Below are 21,461 nucleotides of genomic sequence, written 5' to 3'. Positions count from 1 at the left end.
CATGCTCTTCATCAGTTTGAGGAAGTTCCCTTCTTTTCCTAGATTGCTACGAGTTTTTTTCATGAATCGGTGTTGGATTTTTTCAAATGATTTTTCTCCATCAATTGACATGATCATGTGCAATGTCTCTATTAGCCTGTTCTTATGGATTTTATTGATTTATTTTCAAATGTTAAACTAGCCTTTCATTTCATGAATAAATCCCAGTTGGTCATAATATATAATTTTTTATACATAGCAGGCTTCAATTTGCTCATTTTTTAAAGGATTTTTGCACCTAAATTCATGAAGGATATTGCCCTATAGTTTTTGTTTTTGCCTACGGTCTCTGTATGGTTTTGGTACCATGGCAATACTAGCCTCATATAATGCACTGTGAAGTGATTCTGCCTCTTCTAATTTTCTGATATATATTGTGTAAAACTGGTGTTAATTCTTTAATGTCTGGTAAGATTCTCTAGTGAAACTATCCAGACATTCTGCAAATTCAGTTTTCAGGAGCTTTTAAATTAGAAATTCAATTTTTATGGTCATATGACTTTTAAGAATATTTCATTTTGATTGAATTTTGGTAGTTACTGGTTTTTGAGGAATTTCTCCATTTTTTTCTAAGTTGTGAAATTCACGAGCATAAAGTTGTTTGTAGTTTCCCCAGTTATCCTTTTAAAGATGATAAGTTCTATAGTGATATCTCATTTTATTCTTAAAGTTGGAGGTTTGTGTCTCTTGCCCATCTCCTTCCATATGTATTAGTCATGCTAGAGGTTTGTCAATTTTATTGGTTTATTTTCAAAGAACTAGGTTTTTGATTTCCTCTGTTGTTTTCCCATTTTCAATTCCATTTATTTCTGCTATTATCATTATTATTTACTTCCTTTCTGGTTGATTTGTGTTTATTTTGCTCTCTGTTTCTAATTTTTTGATGTAGAAACTACAATTATTGATTTGAGACCTTCCTCTTCTCTACCGCAAGCATTTAGAGGTATATTTCCTTCTCAGCACTGCTTTAGCTGTATCTCATATATCTGGTATGTTTTATTTTTCATTCTGCCTTAGGTACTTAAAAAATTGTATTGAGACTTCCTCTTAACCCTCCCTATTCCCAGTTTGCTGAGAGTTTTCATCATAAATATATGTTGGACTTTCTCATGTGTTTTTTCTACATCTATTTGCCCTCTGGCTCCAACATTTTACATTTTTCTCATATACAAAATCCCCTCCTGCACCTTATTCTAGAAATTCTGTGGTTTTAGCCATTACATTTAGGTTTATGATCCATTTGAGTTAACTTTTATATGAGGTGTGAGGTAAAGTTGAGGTTCATTTTTTGCTTATAGTTATCCATGTGTTCCAACACCTTTTGTTGAAAAGATCATCCTTTCCTTCTTGAATTGGCTTGGCACCTTTGTCAGAGATCAGTTCACCATATATGACCCACTAGGTTTATTTCTGGGGTCTCTATTCTATTCTGTCAATCTATATGTTTATCCTTATGCCAATATCATTGTACCTTGACTACTGTGTCTTTAGGATAAGTCTTGAAAGCAGGTTGTGTGAGCCCTTCAGCTTTGTTCTTTTTCAAAATTATTTCAGCTATTTAAGGTCCATGAATTTTCCATATAAATTTTAGAGGAGCTTGTTGATTTAAAAAAAAAAAAGCCTGCTAGGATTTTGATTGGGATTGTGTTGAATCTATAAATCGATCTGGTTGTTTTTATTTTGTGTTTATATCATCTAAATCATGAACATGGTATGTTTCTCCATCTATTTAAGTCTTTAATTTCTCTCAGGAGTGTTTTGTATGCTTTTGTATATATTTTGTCAAATTTATCCATAAACATTTCCTATTTTTATGCTATTATAAGTGGTGTTTCTAAAAATTTCCATTTTTGATTGTTTATTGCTTGTATACAGAAATACATTGTTTTTATATCTTGATCTTTGTGAACTTACTAAATTCACTTATTAATTCTAGTGGCTTTTTTGTAGATTCTTTAAGATTTCTTATATAGATGATCATGTCATCTGGGAATAAAAATGGTTCTACTTCTTCCTTTCCAATCTGGATGCCACTTATTTCTTTTTCTTATATTAGTGTACTGGCTAAGATCTAAAATACAATGTTGAATGGAGATGATAAGAGCTGAAATTCCTTTTTTTGTTGTTTTCTTTTTTATTATTATGTTCAGTTAGCCAACATATAGTAGTACATCATTAGTTTTTGGTGTAGTGTTCAACAATTCATTAGTTGTGTATAACACCCAGAAGAGCAGAAATCTTGTCTCATTCCTGACCTTAGCCATCAGTCTTTCCATGAAACATGGCAGTAGTTTTAAATGTTTTGTAGATACCCATTATAAGCTCTATTCCTATTTCTCTAAGAGTTTTTTTTTTAAATAGGCTCCACACCCAGCATGGACCCAACATGGGGCCTGAGCTCACGAGCCTGAGATCAAGACCCGAGTGGATATCAAGAGTCAGACGCTTAACCGACTGAGCCACCCAGGCGCCTCTCACTAAGAGTTTTATCACAAATGTATATTGGACTCTCTCAAATGCTTTTTCTACGTTTATATCTGCCTTCTGCCTCATACATTTTACATTTTTCCCATATGCAAAACACATTCATCCTCACCCAAGGCCTCCAAAAATCCCATCCTATTACAGTGTCAGCTTGAAGCCAAGATCTCATTGTCTAAATATGGTCCAGGTGCACATAAGCCTCCTTGAATATAGTCTGTCTTGATCTGAAGGCCCAGGAACTAAAGAGACAAGTTATCCAACCCCCATAGCCAACATAACATAGTGGGACATTGGATAACCTCTAGGGACCCTCTCCTTCCAAAAAAGGAAAGAGTATAAGGCATATAACGATGACCAATCTGTAGTATTTTTTGTTTCTCACACATGGTTCCTTATTTCCTGCCAACTTACTTTTGGTTTACATTCACCCTGCAGAAAAGGTCACTCGTTCTTAGCCTAATGTGGGAGATCACCACTGACACCTCTTCTCTCTCTATCTCTCTCTCTCTCTCTCTCTCTCTCACACACACACACACACACACACGCACGTACATTCTAGCATGCCCAGCACTGTGACTTCTGTTTCTGGTTTGCCCAGACTAGTGAATCCCCTAAGGGGAAGCTCAGTTTGGAATGCTAAGTTCTCCCTGATGTGTCTCCCTTGATTTTGATTTTACCTGGTAATCCCTCTCTTGTCAATTCTTTGGTGCTTTATTTATAAAAACGTTTATACTATTTCATCTAAATTGTTTTTGTTTTCTTTTTTCTGGGAGTTGGTTTGAATGCCTAGCTTACTTGATAGTTTCCCCTACTATAATCAATATCAGTGTGCATAATGGAAAAAGCTTAGGCCCTTTCCCAAACAGTTTGAATTTTCCCTCAGAATCCTCTTAATACACTGGAGTTGATACACAGAATCATGTCTGCTCTTGGGAGGAGCTTTCAGGTCTCTAGCTATCAGAGGGACCAACCGTCCTGGTTTGCCTGACTGGGGGGTTTCTAGTTACAAGACTCTCCACGTTAAGCCTGGAGACTTTCTGGTCAGACCAGGATGTGCTGGTCACCCTCTCAACTACAACTCTGTTTTCATCACTAAGTGTAGGTGTGAGTAACCCATCCCTCTTTTCTTAAAGGAGGACATGAACCATCATACTTTCCAGTGAGAACAGATAATCCCATGGCCCTGCAGCTCCTTATCTGTCCTCCGCCTGCTGGTTGACCAATGAAGTGGCTCAGCTGGACCGAAGTAAGTTCTCTGGGAGACTTGATATTGATGGCATTGGTGCCACTTCCTCGAACTCAAGTCTGGGTGATCTTAACAGGGCATTTCCCTGGCCAGGAATCTTCTAGAACAAAGATGCACTAGATGGTCCCCAGTAAATGTATAAAGTGGTATGGAGCTGGTGTTCCTCTCCTGCAGCACTTTCCATGACTCATCCTGCTGGCCTAGCCCAACATCACCTTGTGGTGGAGTGATAAAAGATCAAGAGAGAGTGTCCTCTCCATTCATTTTCTTCTTGTAAATTGTTATTTTTTTTAGTGAACTTTACACGTATACCAGGTATGCTAGTGGTACTTATGGCTCTGATCCTTGCACAACATCTAGGATTACTATAGCACAACGCAACACCAGGTATTACCCACAGTGAACATTTACTGCAACTACTACTCTGTGACAGATAAATGACAATTTCTTCAAATGGGAATTTGGAGCTTTCTGCCTGAACTCAGCATTAATGGCTTATGTTCATTGCAATGTATTAGTGTAACATTCTGACAGAGAGGTGTCAAGGGAGAGAATCGGGAACTAAATGAATTAAATAAAAACAAAGAAAAGAGGATCAGGACTAGAACAGAACAAAGATATTTCCCTTAACTACACCTGGCTAAGAGTTTTTCCTTATTAAAGAGGGCAGCACATCTCAATGGATGGTCCAAGGATCCATGGGGTTCCCAAAATCTTTAGGGCTTTTGCAACATCATTATTATTTTCCTAACAATATGAAAACAATCATCACCTTTTTTCACTCTCATGGTCTCACCAGCATACAGTGGAGTTTTCCAGAGGCTCCGTGATATTTACCCTGACAGAATGAACGCAGAAGCAGATATAAGGATCCAGCTGTCTTCTAGTCAGCCAGATATTCAAGAAATTTGCAAAAATGCAAGGCAATGACACTCTTACTAAACTTTTTTGTTTTGGAAACCATTTTTATAAAAAATATGCTATTTATTTTAGCATGTAAAAGATTGTTATTGTTATTTTTAAATGAACTAATAAATAATTTGATTGTTTTAATTTCACATGCAGTAAATATTAGCTGATAAAACCAATCTAAACCAAATCTCCTTAGAGGCCTCAATAATTTTTAAGAGTGGAAAGGGATCCTGAGACCAAAAAGTTTGAGAACCACTGGAACAAAACCTATAAATTAATATGTAAATTAACCTATAAATTAAAGCACACTCTAGTTAGTTCATATATTGTACAGCTGTGTCACATGTGTATTAACGGTATTACCAGCTTATTAAACTATATGTAGTTCATGCTATAGTGTGGGTTAAGTGATTTTCAACTAATCACTTTTAAAATTCATTCCTTCATTTACTCATAACAGATATTTGCGTATCTCCTCTGTGGCAGCCACCATGGTAGGTTTCGGGGTACAACTGTGAACAAGATGCAATTCCTGTATCTTGATGTAGCTCACCAGATGGAAATAACAGATAAGTCAACAGGCCATCTCCATACAGTGTGAGGAAAGCCACGAGAGGGGGACTGTGTGCTGTATAAGCCTGAGGGTGAGCACCTGCTCCGGTCTAGGGGAGTAAGGCGGAGGGTTTCCCAGAGGTGTTATCCGAACTCTGACCTGAAGAATGAGCAGGAGCTAACCAAGAGGTGGCACTTTAGGAAGAGGAAACCACATAGAAGAAACAGTACTCTGAGACATTTGGTAATAAAACTCCTGATTATAGGTAGACAAATGTGTCTGTTGATTTCATGGGGGATGAATTGCTGCATGGGTCTGAGGGCTTCACTGTGGTGGATTTGGAACAACACTGGCTCAAAGGAACTTTTCCTTTCACAAGGTTTGCCCTCTGCCCTGTGACTTACAAGTAGATCATGAAGGCTGAGCAGGGCTATGAGATGTCCAGGACTGTGTGGAGCAAGCACATTTTCCGACTGGTGGGCAGGAACTCACTGACAGTGAGACAGGGAACACATGGATAGTAGAACTTGCTCTGCGGTCTACCAAGTATATAGGGATGCAGTCACCTTGAGCCACTACTCATGTCATTCTTGTCTTTATTAATTGCCACGATTCCCAGAGCTATAATGTAAATGAAGTTTCCCACAGATCACTGGAAGCATCCCCCAGATTTCAAAGTGGTTCTCAATCCTGTGGCAGCAACAGTTGGCAGACTATAGATTCTACCTGTGGAACACCAGCGTCAGAACAGTGATAGTACCGGAGGGGCGCCTGGGTGGCTCAGTCAGTTGGGAGTCTGACTCTTGACTTCGGCTCAGGTCATGATCTCAGGGTTGTGAGAAAGAGCCCCTTGTGGGGCGCCCTGCTAGGCATGGAGGCTGCTTAAGAGCTCTCTCTCCCTCTCCCCTTAACCCTCCCCACACTTGCACGCTCACTCTCTCTCTCTCTCTAAAAATAAATAAATAAATAAAAATGTACAGTGATAGTACTAATGAGAAGTGATATAATAACCTAAAATTTATCAAATACACAGGACTAGACACAGAAATTCAGACATATATTTTATTATAGTAAATGTCTGGGTCATCAAAATACTGATTTCCTAGTTGAATGGCCAAACACTGCCACATTACCTGGTATATGTCTAGACAGACCTGAGGCATGACTCAGAGGGAGCTCAGGCAACAGGGACCCCAGTTATGGGATCAAGGCCAAATGCAGCAGTAACTCAGGGCTGGGCCCCCAGAATGAGGGGCTACAGCAACCTTTGTAACTCCTTTCTATCTTACGTCCGGGTTGTCCCTAGAAGCCAAGTACACTGGGATGAAACAGATGAAAAAATAGTTAAAATTAAGAGTTCGGTTATAGTACTTTTCTGATGAGTACACTTTTTTTTTGTTTTGTTTTTTAACCAAGGAGGTGAATGATCTGTACACTGAAGACTACAAGACATTGATGAAAGAAATTGAAGAAGACACAAATAAATGGAAAGATAACTCATGTTCCTGGACTGGAAGAATTAATATTGTTAAAAGGGCTATATTACTCAAAGCCAATGCGATCCCTATTATGATTCCAGTTTTTACAGATTGCACTTTTTACCAAGGTAGAAAAAATAATTCTAAAACTTATATGGAATCACAAAAGATCCCCCCCCCCCACAAAACCCAAGCAATGCTGAGAGAGAAGAACAAATCTGGAAGCATCACACTTCATGATTTCAAAGTATATTATAAAGCTACAGTAATCAAAACAGTATGGTACTGGCATAAAAACAGACACACAGACCAAACGAAAGAGAGTTGAGAGTCCAAAACTAGACCTATGAATAAATAGCCAACTAATAATTGACAAAGGAGCCAAGGACACTCAATAAAGAAAAGACAGTCTCTTCAATAAATGGTGCTGGGAAAATTGGACATTCACATGTCAAAGAATGAAACTAGACCCCTATCTTATACCACTCCCCCAGATTAACTCAAAATAAATTACAGACTTAAATGCAAGGCCTGAAGCCATAAAATTCCTTGAAGAAAACATAGGGGAAAAGCTTCTTGACATGGGTATCAGCAATGATTTTTTTGGATATAACACCTAACGCACAAGTAACAAAATAAAAAATAAACAAGTGAGACTATATCACATTGAAGAGCTTCTGTACAGCAAAACAATCAACAAAATAAAAAGGCAACTTATGGAATGGCAGAAAATATTTGGAAATCATATATCTGATAAGGGATTAATATCCAAAATATATATAGATCTCATACAACTCCATTGCAAAAGAAATAAAAATAAAAGTAAACCAAATAATCCAATTAAAAATGGGCAGATGATTGAGGTACCTGGGCGGCTGGGTGGTTGAGTATCTGACTCCTGCTTTCAGCTCAGGTCATGATCTTGGGGTCATGGGTTCGAGCCCCGCATCCAGCTCTCCACTCAGCCTGGAGTCTGCTTGTCCCTCTCTCGCTCTGCCCCTCCCTGCACTCACTTGTCTGCACACGCACGTGTGTGTGTGTGCTCTCTCTCTCACATAAATAAAATCTTAAAAAAATAGGGAGGTGATCTAAGTAGACATTTCCCAAAGAAGATATTCAAATGGCCAACAGGTACATGTGAAGGTATTCAGCACCATTAATCATCAGGGAAATGCAAAGCAAAACCATTAATGAGATATCACCTCATACCATAGAATGGCTATCACCATAGATAACAATGGTCAGCAAAAATGTGGAGAAAAGGGAACACTTGTGAATTACCATATGACCCAGCAATTATTCTTCTGAGCATTTATCTGAAGGAAGCAAAATCACTATACCAAAAAGATACCTGCACGCCCATGGTCGCTGCAACATTATTCATGATAGCCAACACACGGAAACAACCGAAGTGTCCACGAACAAATGAATGGAAAAGAAAATGTGGCATTGATATGATGCAATACTATTCAGCCACAAAAAAAGAAGGAAATCCTGCCATTTGCAACAACATGGATGGGCCTTGAGGACATTATGCTAAACGAAATTAGTCAGAGGAAGACAAATACCGTATGATCACTTATACGTGGAATGTAAAAAAACTGAACTTAGAGAAACAGATTGGTGATTGCCAGAGGTGGGGAGTGAAGTGAGGTCGGCGAAATGGGTGAAAGTGATCACAGTACATAAACTTCTAGTCATAATAAACGTCTTAGGAATATAACATACAACATAGTGACTATAGTTAACGCTACCGTATTGTATATTTGAAAATTGCAAAGAGAGCAAATCTTAGAAGTTCTTATCACAAGAAAACAAATTTTGTAACTGTGTGGTGATGGATGTTAACTCGATTTACCATGGTGATCACTTTACAATATACACATATATCAAATCCTCTTGTTGTACACCTAAAACCAATACAGTGTTATGTGGCGATTACATCTCAATTTTTATTTTTTTATTTTTTTTTTAAAGATTTTATTTATTTATTTATTTGAGAGAGAGAATGAGAGAGAGAGAGAGAGAGAGCACATGAGAGGAGGAAGGGTCAGAGGGAGAAACAGACTCCCTGCTGAGCAGGGAGCCCGATGCGGGACTCGATCCCGGAACTCCAGGATCATGACCTGAGCCGAAGGCAGTCGCTTAACCAACTGAGCCACCCAGGCGCCCCATCTCAATTTTTAAACAGATAAATGGAAGCCACTATGCATAAGAATCACAGGAAGATACAAAATTATTTCATACGCTTCCCTTCGAGCCAATCTCAGGATACCATGATTCCAAATTTCATTGCTTCCCTACACTTACTGGTGGTGCCTGATTACTTGCAGCTCTTTGACTTTTTAGACTAGGTTCTTAAGAGACCAGAAAATAAACTGCATTGGAAAACAGTAATAGGCAAGCATGGAACAAAAACCCTGCAGTGAGAACATTTTTACATTTCTACAAAAAGACTGCATCCACTCTACCGTCTCCCACTTCTCCATCTAGGTACAATCATCAATCCAGAAATCTTCATTTCTGGAAAAAAAAGTAGTGTGGCAAGAAACAAAGGAAGCCAGAGAGCCGCAAAGCCAGCCTCCCTCCAAGTTAGGAACAGAATGCCTTGGTGGGAGGGAGGGGGTGCCAAACAGTGACCTTGCTGGGCCCAAAGGTATGCCCCGGAAACCTCGGTCATGATAAGAACCTTAAGCAGACTCTCTCTTCTGAAAACATGAACCCCCAAACTAGTTCTGAGCTTGCTGAAGGCTCTTGTGAGGGGAGGCGGGGGCCGGTTTGTGATGCAAGATCTTGCTGCTTGGCAACAAGCTTGGTGCTCCACAAACTTCCAAACAACAAAATAAAACGTGATTGGTTCCCCTGTGGGCAATACAATAGCACCCGTTAACTGCTTAAGGTTTAAATAAAGAGGCCAAGTAAAACTATGGGTTCTGTTCACAGTATCGCACAAACTCACTGATCAAGGAGTTTAATTCCGTCTCTAACGTCGTTAACAAACTGACAATATAACATTTGCTTCCCATTCTATAAAAACAGTTTGAATTTTAATGACAATGTGCACATTTCGTTTGTTTTGAGAAACAACTCCTAGACTTTGGAGGAATGACAGAAGGGGGTGGGGAGAGAAAAAATTGACCAAGTATACTCAAATAATGGAGACGAATTTTATAGGCGAGGTATCTAAAAGTAAAGGGTTCAAAATAACATTATTTGTTAGCACATGGTTTCTGTGAATAGCTAACCATAATTTTTTTCCTTGCCTGCATTCCCAAGTTGGTTTCATAGAAGGCTTTATTGTCGTCCGGGAGCATTGTTTTGCATTAATTTCTATGACAAGGAACCCAAAACACATGGTGCTGAGAGTAACAAAACAGAGTTAGGGAAACAGTCATGACTTGGCACAAAGTGTGACAAGCTGTAAAAAAGGGAATGTTTCAATATCTGAAGTGGTGTTGACTTCCTATGAACAACCTTTTCTCTTCTAAACAGTATCATATTCTTTTCAAGCACATTTAGAACGCAAGTCAAGCTGTGTTTTATTTTTGATTATAATAAACACAGTCAGTTTCCTGTAACAAAGACATACTAGTGGTGACCAGTTGAAAGCCAAAGTACACCACCATAAGCTGGGCGGGGGGTGAGGTGGCGGGGCCTGGGGGGTGGGTAGTCAACAGATAAAATAAAAGAGCAGCCGTCTGGAAAGTTCTCTTAAAAGAACATAAAAAGGCAGTGTTTCCTTATGAGACTAACACAGAATGCCAAAATATCTAGCTGGGTTCTTTTTTTGTTGTTGTCACTTATGGCAATTTGTAACTAAAAATAGCAGATCCTTCAAAATATTGGGCTCTCCTATTTGTGTGGCTTTTTTTAAATCTCCATAATAAAACTCAAAAACTTTGGACAGTGCTTTAAATGGTAACACGATTTCTTATGGAAGACTCATCTACGTGTCAGATTATTACATTTCTTATAGTACTAATCAATCTGTTGCCCTAAAATGATCATTTAAAAATGTTTATAGAAATAGATGAAGGGGATGAAGAGGTACAAATTTACAGTTATAAAATATGTATGTCACGGGGTTGCACAGTACAACATGGGGGATATAGTCAATAATATTGTAATGACGTTGTATGGTGACCACACTTATTGTACTGAGCATAGCTTAATGTATGGAATTGTCTGTCGAATCACTATGTTGTATACTTGAAACTAATATAACATCATGTGTTAATTATGCTTCAATTAAAAAAGTCTATAATTATGCATGCATTTAGATTATTGACGAAGGTGAAATAAGCTTACAGTAAAATGTTTACAGATAAAGTTTATAAATCTTTCATGATTAAATTGAATTCCTGATTTCAAATTTATTAGGAAATAATGTAAGTCACCTTACCATTTCTTGAACTAATGATTTTTCATAATCAAGCTCACATAGTAATCTGTCTCTACCATCAATTAGCTAAAAGAGAAGAATATTACATTTTGATTAAAAAAAAGAACAGAATGTCTAAAATTCCTCCTCAGCAGAATTTAGCAACACATATTTTGATTTTAAACAGGAGAAAAGGGGATTCTAATATGATTTAGAAAATTTAAATGTCTGTAGATTATCATGTAACAATAATACATTATTATGTAATTACTGTATTTTTACTAGAAAAGCAAGCAAAATATACACAGGAAATGCCAATTTATTTACAATCTTCCTCACGCTACCCCAACAGAATGTACATCAATATATAATAAAGCAAGTAGAGTCTGTCAAGAAGAGAAATTTTGCTCTCCTCTTTATAGGACTCATTTCATTTATTTTAGATTTTTGTGTTCTATTTCTATGCACATCAAACTCTCTTCATGCCAACTGAAAACAGCCATCAAAGAGCATACGCTGTAGGACCACTGCACTCCTATGACTCGCCTCCATATCTTCAGGGATTATTTGCCATTTGTGTATATTTATATTATAGTATATTAGATACACTGATATAATATAACTGATACATCATATATATTAATATATATCATGATATACATGTTACCAATGATATATAATATCATATATTATGTATTATATATCATATTATATATCAGTTATATAATATATACACACATGTATATACGTATAAGACATATAATATATATCAGTTATATAATATTATATACATATATTGGATGTCAGTTATGTTATATACACTGATAAATTTCAAAACTTGATTCTGACATCCACTCAATTAATTCATATATTCATTAATTTATACGCATGTATGGAACACCTTTTAGATGCCAGGAGGTCTACATTCATCTACAGAGGTACAGAAATGAAGTAGAACAGATCCCTTCCTCTGGAGCATCTACAGGAGAGCAATGTGAAAAACTGACCATAATACATAAGAAAATATGGTAATAAATCACATTTTCAGGTGATCAAAAAGCATAGCAATCCACATACCCCAGCACCCACAGTTATAATCAGATAGACCAGGAGAGGTACTGTTTGACAATGGTCTTGAGGGATACGTGTAACAAATTGGAGAAGGAACAAGGCAGAGAAAACGGCAAACAAAATAGCACAGCAACTGGAGAGGAACATGGAGTCATGGAGGACTTGGGGAAGGCTTGGTGTAAGGGGACCCAGGGCGCAGAGAGACAGCAGTGGCAGGAAAGGAGGAGGGTTGGGTGACTGTAGGAGAGGCCTTGCTCCCCACAATCCGGGGTGGAAGGCAGGATGATGCAATGAGCCGAACAGGAGTCTGTTCAAATGGGAGCTCTTCTCCTTACTAGGTGTGTGGGTAAACTAAGTCTCTGCTCCAAGTCTTAGTTTTCTTGTCTGTAAAATTAAGATAATAAAACCTATTTCAAAAAGTTCTTCCGGAGAGAATTTAGCTGTTTCTGGCATCTGAAAATCCCCCAGTGTATTTTTTGGGTGGTCTGATTTTATACGGCAGGCAATGGGGAACCATTGAAGGTTTTAGCACATACAATTAGGGTAGGACATAGCTATGGCAGAGTGTGGAAGCTAGATTTGAAAAGGGATGAGGGTGGAGACAGGAAAATGAAGTTCAAATCTATGGAAATGATGAGAGCCTCAACAAGTCTGCAGCAATGCTGTGACAGAGAAGGGGGATTTAGGATCAATTTTGGACGGAAAATCTACAGATTGAGCGACCAACTAGATATTAGGTATAAAGGAGAGAGTAGAGAACGACCTTAGACTTCTCATCTATTCTTTGGGATTGATGGCAAGGTCATTCATTTAAATGGGGGAACACAGCAGAATCCAAATTCAAGGGGTAATAAATTCAAGTTTTGACAGTGGGTTTGTTGAACATGTAGAGCATTTTTTCAGCAAATATTTTTTAGGGCCGATGACTAAGAATATAAACAAGACAGTTCCTGACCTTAAGAGAGCAAATAGTCCCAGGTACGCAGGGCCATAGAGGGAGCTTCTAATTACCATAGGAAATGGATGGGGACTGTCAAAGTCCATGTAACATCGAAATTAAAGATGAGAACAGAGTTGAAACTAGAGACATGGTGTGCAGGGTAATCGTGAAGCAGGAGAGGAAGTTTGGAAGTCACTGGTAAACAAGTGTGCCATTTATGGGAGAGGCTGAGGTCAGCTAGAGAGAAAATGGGGAAGATCAAGGTTAAATAGAATTCCCAAGAATGGAATTCAAGTGGAAAATGGAGAAGGAGAAGCCACTGACACATATTGCTTAGGAAGGAATGAAGAATTGTGTGAAGAATCAGAAGTGAGCATTGCTGCAGAAGACTATGACATGGCAGGTAGTCTGTCATATACGGCAGAAAATTCAGGAAGGAAAAAAAAAAACCTCAAAAGGATTGAAGGCAATATGAATCTCACTGTGACCTTGGACACCTAGGAAAAACTAGCATTGGGGGAGTGAAAAGGGACTGGTAAACACAGATTTCTTTTTAATAATATTTGAAGTACAGTAAATGGCAATGGGTTGGGGATGATTAGAGTCAATGGATACCACCAAGATGATGTTTTCACTACATCTGTAGGCTAGAGGAAAATTTTTAAAAGCATAAGAGAGAAAGGGACTGATGAAGAAAGTTCCAGAAGAGGAAGAAGGAAGAGATGAGTCAGGGAATAGATGGAAGGATGAATCAGAGCAAAGAAGAATGATCCTCTTCAGATAAAAAGGAGTAAAGGTAAGGCTAGGTAAGCTAAGTGACAGAGTAAGAGAGCACAGAAGGGGAAAAAAAATTCCAAGTGTCCGCCATGTTTTCTGTGAATTAGGAAGCATGGAGGATAGAATATGGGAATTAAGAAAAGTAGTGGAGATTAGAAGAGCTGTAGGGGGTAGTAAGAAAGGGTGCTAAGTAGACCCAAGTGAAATGCTAGGCAGGGAGAGGGTGCAGCTACTCTGGGTTAAAACCCCATATGCTTGCAATGCCACCAACAGGCAAGGATTGGCCCATCTCCACTGGAGCAGGGCTGGAGAACAGTGGGGACTGGCTAAATAGGGGTCTCTGAAGGTGACACAGTGGTATAGTTGATAAGGTGGGAGGGTAGATGGAAGGTTTAGGGAAAGTAATGGAATGAGGTGGAAGGAAAGGAAAAGATTTTGTATGGAGTCATCATACCTTGGTCTGAAAAGGAGCGTCACCAAGTTTTCAATGGATGTCAATTACCACCAACATCAAGACCATTAGCCCCAACCCCTCCTGCCTCCTTAGATCACTCTTCATCAATGACCTCTTCTGCTCTACGTCTCCACTCTCATTCTTCTTTCCACTGGCATCGTTTAAAAATATTCTAGTTTCTTCTTTTAAAAAAAAATTCCTCCCTCAGCCCCATGTCCCTCTCGAACTACTCCCCTACCTCTCTCTAGCCATCCACAGCCAAACTTCTAGAGAGTTGCCCACGCTCACCGTGTCCACTTCTGCGTTCACCCCACTTCTCACCTGCTCCCACCGTTCCAGGAAAATGACTCCCATTAATATCACCGGGGTCACTTTGTTGCCAGAGCTAATTGCCTAATCTTCCCTTTTTAGCCTTTAGCACAGTTGGCGGTAAGACACAGTGCAAAGGAAACTCTCCCTTGCTTCGCTTCCGTGATGTCCCCTCTCTGGCTTCCCCCGCTGACTGTTCTCATCTTCATTCGAATGCTCTCCAGCCTCAACTTCTCCTTTACCTCTCCCACCTTCAACCTTATCGATGACCATAACTTTTACTGCCTAACCATCCCTGGAATTCATCCTTCTTGGTCATTCCCAGTGTCACTGTCCTCTTTCTGTTTTAGATTATACTTTCCCTGGTCTATCCAAGTAGCCTCTTAACTGGTCTCTCTAGCTCCAGATTTTCCTCCCTCCTGCTCATTTTCTTTCTGAAACGTGAAACCAATCCTTCCACAATGTTCAAGGCTCCCCAATGCACTCAGAAGGCAACTCAAACCCCTTAGCATGAATAATAATCCTCTGCCATGAGCCCTGCTTCTTACCATCCCTTGCTCTCGCATACCCTTCAGCTATAGCAAATCACATGCATTTACTTCCCTTTTGCATGTTTCTGACCCTTTCCACTTCCCATATCCCTTTCCTGGCTTACTAGAACCTCTCTTCTGGGAGTCAACTCAAAGTCCTTCCTCCAACCTTCCCGGATCCTGTACAATCCACGCTGGGTTCCCCCATGTGGCCCACAGCAATCTATGCTGCCCTGCATCCTGATGCTGACCACACCCTGGGCTGTCATTTCTGACTTCTGGCTGACTCCCTCCTAGAAGGAGATTCATATTATGGCCACAGCTGGAATATAGATTCAGCTGTTATTAGATTATTGGAATTTAAACATGAAAGTTACAGAATATCATAATAGTGCTTCAAACCCGGATGGAAGACACGAGATCAGCCCACCCAAATACAGGCCATTTTCAACTTGGTTTTCACTGAACCCAGGGCTAAAAAAGGAAACATGTGTCTTATCCAGGGGCTTCTGAGCTGCTTACCCTTCCCCCCTCTTCCTGCCCCAACACAAATTCTCATAGCTCACTGGATTCCTACCTTGTACTTTAGCCATACCAAATCACAAACAAGTCCACAAACATCTCTCACACTGTATGCATTCACGGTCTGACCCAGCTCTTCCACCCTCCTACCTACCTGGAAAGATCAGCTCCAGTGAAGGAGTGCAAAATAGGTGTGGAGCTGTGTGTGAAGCCTTTCTAGAACCTTCCAGGTAAAGCTAGACATCTCTTCTCTATGTACATACTTCCATTACAGTCCACATCACACAGCCCGAGGCTTGTGTCTCTTGCTCTAGACTTAATCTGCTCTACAGCGGGGCCGTGTGTGTGTGTGTGTGTGTGTGTGTGTCTGCAGTAGCACAGAGCCTGGCACTAAAAGGCATCTAACAAACATTGCTGAATTAATTGATATAGTGGAGGATATTGGAAACCAAACCAGTAATATCAGCTCTCGTTTGTTCAACAACTCCCGACGTGCTTTCCAGTTGACAAAGCACTTTATGCACATTATCTCATTCTATCCTCACAGTAAGACTGTGAGAGACAGGAAGAAGGATAAGGCACTGGCCCAAGGGACCACAGTGGCAGAAATGGAAGAGGAACCCAAGGTTCTAGATTCTTTCTGCTCAATACAAAATTGTGCCTATATTCAATGTTTCTGTGGAGGGCCAGTATGTATAAAGAAAAAAAAAAAAGGATTTAGAAATGATCAAACAGACTAGGGATCTGCTATATTTGTCTAGAAGAGAGCTGTGAATTAAAAATATGGTGCAAGGTATATATAATTTTGAATTTTATAGTAGCCTTGTTAAAAAAAGGTAAAAGAAACAGGTGAAATTAATTTTAATAATATATTTCATTTATCCAAATATACATTCAAGATATTATCCTCTCAATGTGTAATAATTAATATTAAAAATCATTGCTGAGATATTTCACTTAAACTAAATCTTCGAAACTCAGTGTGTACTTTTCACATACAACACAATCTCAATTCGGGGGCTAAAATTTCATCAGAAATACTTGATCTGTATTTAGACTGCATAAAACTTACAGAAGAAAAAGCAGATTCACATACCAAGTTATTTAAAATATACATAAAGTTTTGCAATAAACCGAAACAAGTATCAGTTTTTAAATTTAAATTAAAAATTAAAATTAAGTATAATTTAAAACTGAGTTCCTCAGTTGCACTAGACACAGTTCATATTTTCAACTAGCCACATGGGGCTACCACTGGGCAGTGCAGACCTAAGGAAGCTGAGGATGCATTTAAGTGAAATATTTAAGCTCACACAAGATATAACTCGTCATTCGAAGGGGCATGTTTCTTTCTAACTGGTGGCTTCCTGGTCAGATTTTTCACTTTAATTTCTTGTGCTCCTCACAGAGAATAGTAAGCTTCCACAACTCATCTCTACCAGTGACAGAATAGACTGAACAGTTTTAGAAACATTTAAGCCTTCCTTGGAGGTTAAGTGACACCAGAAAGCTGGGACTTCATTTTCAACTGCAGATATTGACACTAAAAAGGTTAAACTTGTCTGTCCACAGACTCTTGTTTTCTCTGTGAGGACGGGACTTGTACTGTCTCCACTGCAAACAAGGTGAAGTGCCAGAAAATGAACTCGCTCTGCAAATCCCCATTGATGGGTTTGGTTTTCAGAGAAAACATTGCCCAACTCTGACCCTTAGTGTAACCAAGTCTTTAAAAAACAGTTCTTAAGAGTAATTTTATCAAAAACCTAAGAATACCCTGAACTGTAAAATCAGGTTGAAATTTGGACCGAAACTTAGGCACAGGTGGTCATTCACTGGGGCTCTGGAAACATGGCTAGTGCCTCTGAGGGAATGAATGTTTAATTAAAAATGAATGTCACCCAGTTTTAATTCATTTTCATTTTAAAACTGGCACTCTATCCAGTGAGTGGAGAGCATTGGTGTTTATTTGGAATAAGTCAGGGATGTAAATACACGTTTTCACCTGTAAATTTCCTGAACTCTAAACACACCTTCATTCTATGAATCACTCAAAGAACATTTGTCCACACACCAGGCACTGTGCTCAGCACTGGGAATATATCAGAAACGGAGATGATACCGTCCCTGCCCTCGTGAGGCTAGCCACACGGCAGGGAAGACGGCCCGTCGCTGAAAATGTGTTGCTAGCTAGGATGGAACGCTACCACTGAGAGCTAAGAAAGCCCAAAGCGGGGCGCCCAACCTGTGCGGGAGGGCAGGACCGCTGTGGTCCTGTGGCCTCAGATGCACTGGGAGATCTTGACCTTGCTAATACCAAAATCCAGTTCTAAATACAGATTTCCTGCATAGCATAAGCCCAGTTCATGCGCAAATGGAAAAATGAGCATGAAGCCCCATCTGGGCTGAAAATAAGACTGTTCCTCCTTAATAATAGATTTCTCCCACAAGCACACCTTTGGACCCCCGGGGTCCATATAACTTTTCAGTTCCTTACAGTCAACAGGGTAGACACTCAGTTATCCCAAAGGAAAGAACTATCTGTACATTAATTCATTTTCAAGACGGAATCCTTATTTATTACCAGAGACCCTACCCAAATCACAGGAGAGACTAAATATGGAAATGGACTTTTCCCTACACCCCAAGACAAGCGGGACACAGTGTTATTTCACTCGTTGTCGTGCTGATATTTCAATGTAAAAAGAGTCGTTAGTCAAGGTAAAACGTTACAGTACCTTTTGAATCGTTTTATGATTCTTTTCTGCCTTCTCTTTCAGACTTACAATTTCATCTTCTGTAAACAAAAGGAAAGAGAGGCCAACCATGAAATTACAAGCTTATGGCCCTGTATTCAAGCTCCCTGCTTCAGGGCAGGCTGTACACGGCTGGTAGGCATGCTGGACGCAAGTCCTAGCAGGACTGTGACCTTCACAACTGCCCTTGACATTCACAGCCTTCTTCCTGCTGTTCAGACGGCTGGTCAGATAGGGATTAAGAACGAAGTTCAAGATCCAAGTGTGGCTGAGGGCTGAAAGCTTTTCATCGATACTAGCAATGGACATTTTTGCCGTTAGTCACAGCCAATACAAAGTGCTTTAGCAGGTGGCACCTTATGACTCAGTAAGAACTACCGAAGTCTGAAAAAGCAGCATCACACCACATTAGAAGGGAAATGAAACTACACTGGCATGCTATAATTTATATTCAAGGGATATTGTAATCTATCTGATTTCATCAATATTTTGCTGTAAGGGTTTTTTTTTATTATTGCTTTTCATCACTGCAGGTAAGGGGAACACCATGTAGGTAACAGAAATACAAAGATAACAGTAAGTGAAAAAAGACTTTAAAGCAGTCTAACTTTGGTGATTTAAACAACTTTTGCCGTTTAAGGTATGTAAAAAAGGGGAGTATGAGGCATACACATGAAGATTTGTCTTTAAATTTGTATCCAAAATTGAAGATAATTCCGTAGTAAGTAGTGCCATATTTTTCTGAAGGGCTAACTCTGTTGCTCCACAAAGCATACCCCAATCTATGTGCTTAAGTATTTAAAGGTTATAAATTTTAGATAATCAAGCAAGCATATGAAACAGAAATCAACAAAAGTCTCTGTCCATTTATAATATTTCTAGGTGAAATCTTGTACATTTTTCAAAGGTCAGTGTTCGTCTTGGGAGGAAAAGAAACACCCTGAGTTAGAATGGCATGGCTCAAAAATATAACCACAAATAAACCCTCTTTCCCAAGCAAGGAATGCCATCTTCAATAAAAATCAAACTGATCTTATACATGTAAATCCAACTGATCTTATACATGTAAATAACCAAGCAAACGTATGCTTGGTAAAGACAAACACTGCTATGGATTTTATGAAGTGCCCAGTGCATAGGGTTTTCTCAAAAATGACGGTAAAATGTTACCTAATACTGAATTTTCCTTTAGATTGAGTCGGATTGCTTCTTCGAGTTCTGAAATGACCTGAAGCAGTCTCTCGTTTGCCACTTTGTACTCCAAATTTTCCCTCTCTAGCATCGTCTCTCTGGCAAAAGTGTCCTGAAAGATGGGGAATTCCATATTTCTAAGCAGAAAGCTGAGGATTTAAATATGCAACACAAGACAATACAGATGCAGAAGAGCTATCATATAATTTTCTGAATTCTATTACACACTTATAATATGAATAGTAAAAAGGAAGGAGATTAAATAGAGCTCGCTGGAAGAAAGGCTGCAGTACATTCTGTACAAAGACCACAGCACATGGGGACATTTTATTGACAGGAATAATGCATATCATACTGTTTGTGTGCCCTCATCATTCAGGTCAATTCATTATGGAGGCTGCGTCCGGGGAGGCAGCTGGGGCCCCTCCACCCACACTTCCCTCTGTGTGTGTCTGAAGCGCTGTCCGCCTGTAACTAGGCAGGCTGGGGGACCAGAACGGGCAGCGCCAGGGGGTGGCAAAGTGCACGGCTAAGGAGGGGGGCTTGTTGCCTTTGTGGCATTTCCCAGTGTCAGCGCTGCCAGTGTCATGAGGAGCACATCACATGTCAAAGCGGTGACGTGTTCAGCCTGGGAGCCGCATGGAGTCCATCAGGCGCACGGATATCCACACAGTTGGTTTTCGGCTTGGTGGAGGAGCCACCCAGAGGCAATTCATATTCTGAACATTAACATGGCTTTGCATGCCTGTCACACTGGGGACTGTGCAGGCGTTTAATGCTATTGAAGACTTCGGTTTAAATCTCTATGCAAACAGCGATTACCTTGTAAGAAGGTTTCAGGATAACTTACAACAAAGGACTTTAAAGTTATAGTTTTAGTAAAGCAAACTCATTTACATTTTTATTATGTGCGTCTTTTGTTTAAATCTTGCCATGTCCATTATGGGAGAGGCTTTTTCTTACGCAATAGAAGCTTATTGGGACAGCTACTCTTCCTTTCTTCTTCTTCTTCTTGTCTGTTTCAAAGCTATTGAAAAACATCTGAATATACTCACGCTTATGGCTGCCGAGGTTTTACTGCCACACATTTTTTAAAAATTAAGATGTAATGGATTGGGGAAGCTGATGCAGAACTTTTTACTTCGTGATGGTAAAATATTAAACGATCACGCAATCTCAAAATATTAAGGAGTAGGCTGAAAAGTCATCATATAATTGTGGTAAAAGAGATAGAAAGTTCTATATGCCTTGCTTCAAAATTCATATGGTTAACAGAAGTACTTTCGAACTTTAATCTTCAGACCAATTATAACGTATTCTTTTCGCAGCAATGCCATGATTGCTAATACAAAAAAAAATAAGATCTTCTCTCAAAAACAAAATCTTCCTTCCCAACATACTGGGTTCCTTTTGGAACCGCATTTTTATTTAACCTTAGAGAGATCTGAAAGTAAATTATTAAAATGTTTTACTCTGTGACCATAATGTCTCAAAAGAAAAAGAAGTGGCTACAATTTTTGCAGTACATTTAATAAACCCAGTACATTCAATAAGAAGCCACCTACTAGTAAAGTTAGTCATATCAGAGTTAATTTTTTAAAACAATGTTAAGTTTTGCACTAAACCCAATACAAATCTTTATGATTTTGATCCACCATTTCATTTACATTATTTTAGCCCAACTCATTCTTAATTCATGAGAACTAACACATCTAATAGTTAATAAACAGCACTGTTTTAATAAAGGAAGAATCCCAGTCATTAATTTCTAGTCCCACATGGTTCAATTTGAAACTATCACAGAAGGTACTTATAGACTAA

General features: G+C 39.1%; 1 protein-coding gene across 1 annotated transcript in view; it reads right to left on the bottom strand.

Moving 5' to 3' along the window:
• Window positions 1-21,461, bottom strand: part of CUNH10orf67 (chromosome unknown C10orf67 homolog) — a 155,141-nt gene that overhangs the window by 70,591 nt on the left and 63,089 nt on the right. Inside the window, exons 6-8 of the mRNA XM_088025527.1 lie at window positions 19,620-19,752; window positions 18,432-18,490; window positions 11,115-11,180 (exon numbers count right to left, since the gene is read on the bottom strand). Of these exons, the coding sequence (XP_087881653.1) occupies window positions 11,115-11,180; window positions 18,432-18,490; window positions 19,620-19,752 (258 nt within the window). The remainder of the gene's footprint in view (window positions 1-11,114; window positions 11,181-18,431; window positions 18,491-19,619; window positions 19,753-21,461) is intronic.

This window comes from Eumetopias jubatus, unplaced genomic scaffold (genome assembly GCF_037043125.1).
Source record: "Eumetopias jubatus isolate StellerSeaLion01/CBP00866 unplaced genomic scaffold, mEumJub1_p1.0 scaffold_8, whole genome shotgun sequence".
NCBI classification, from domain to species: domain Eukaryota; kingdom Metazoa; phylum Chordata; class Mammalia; order Carnivora; family Otariidae; genus Eumetopias; species Eumetopias jubatus.
Note: the sequence above shows the minus strand (reverse complement) of the source record. Positions and strands in the feature narration are given on the sequence as shown.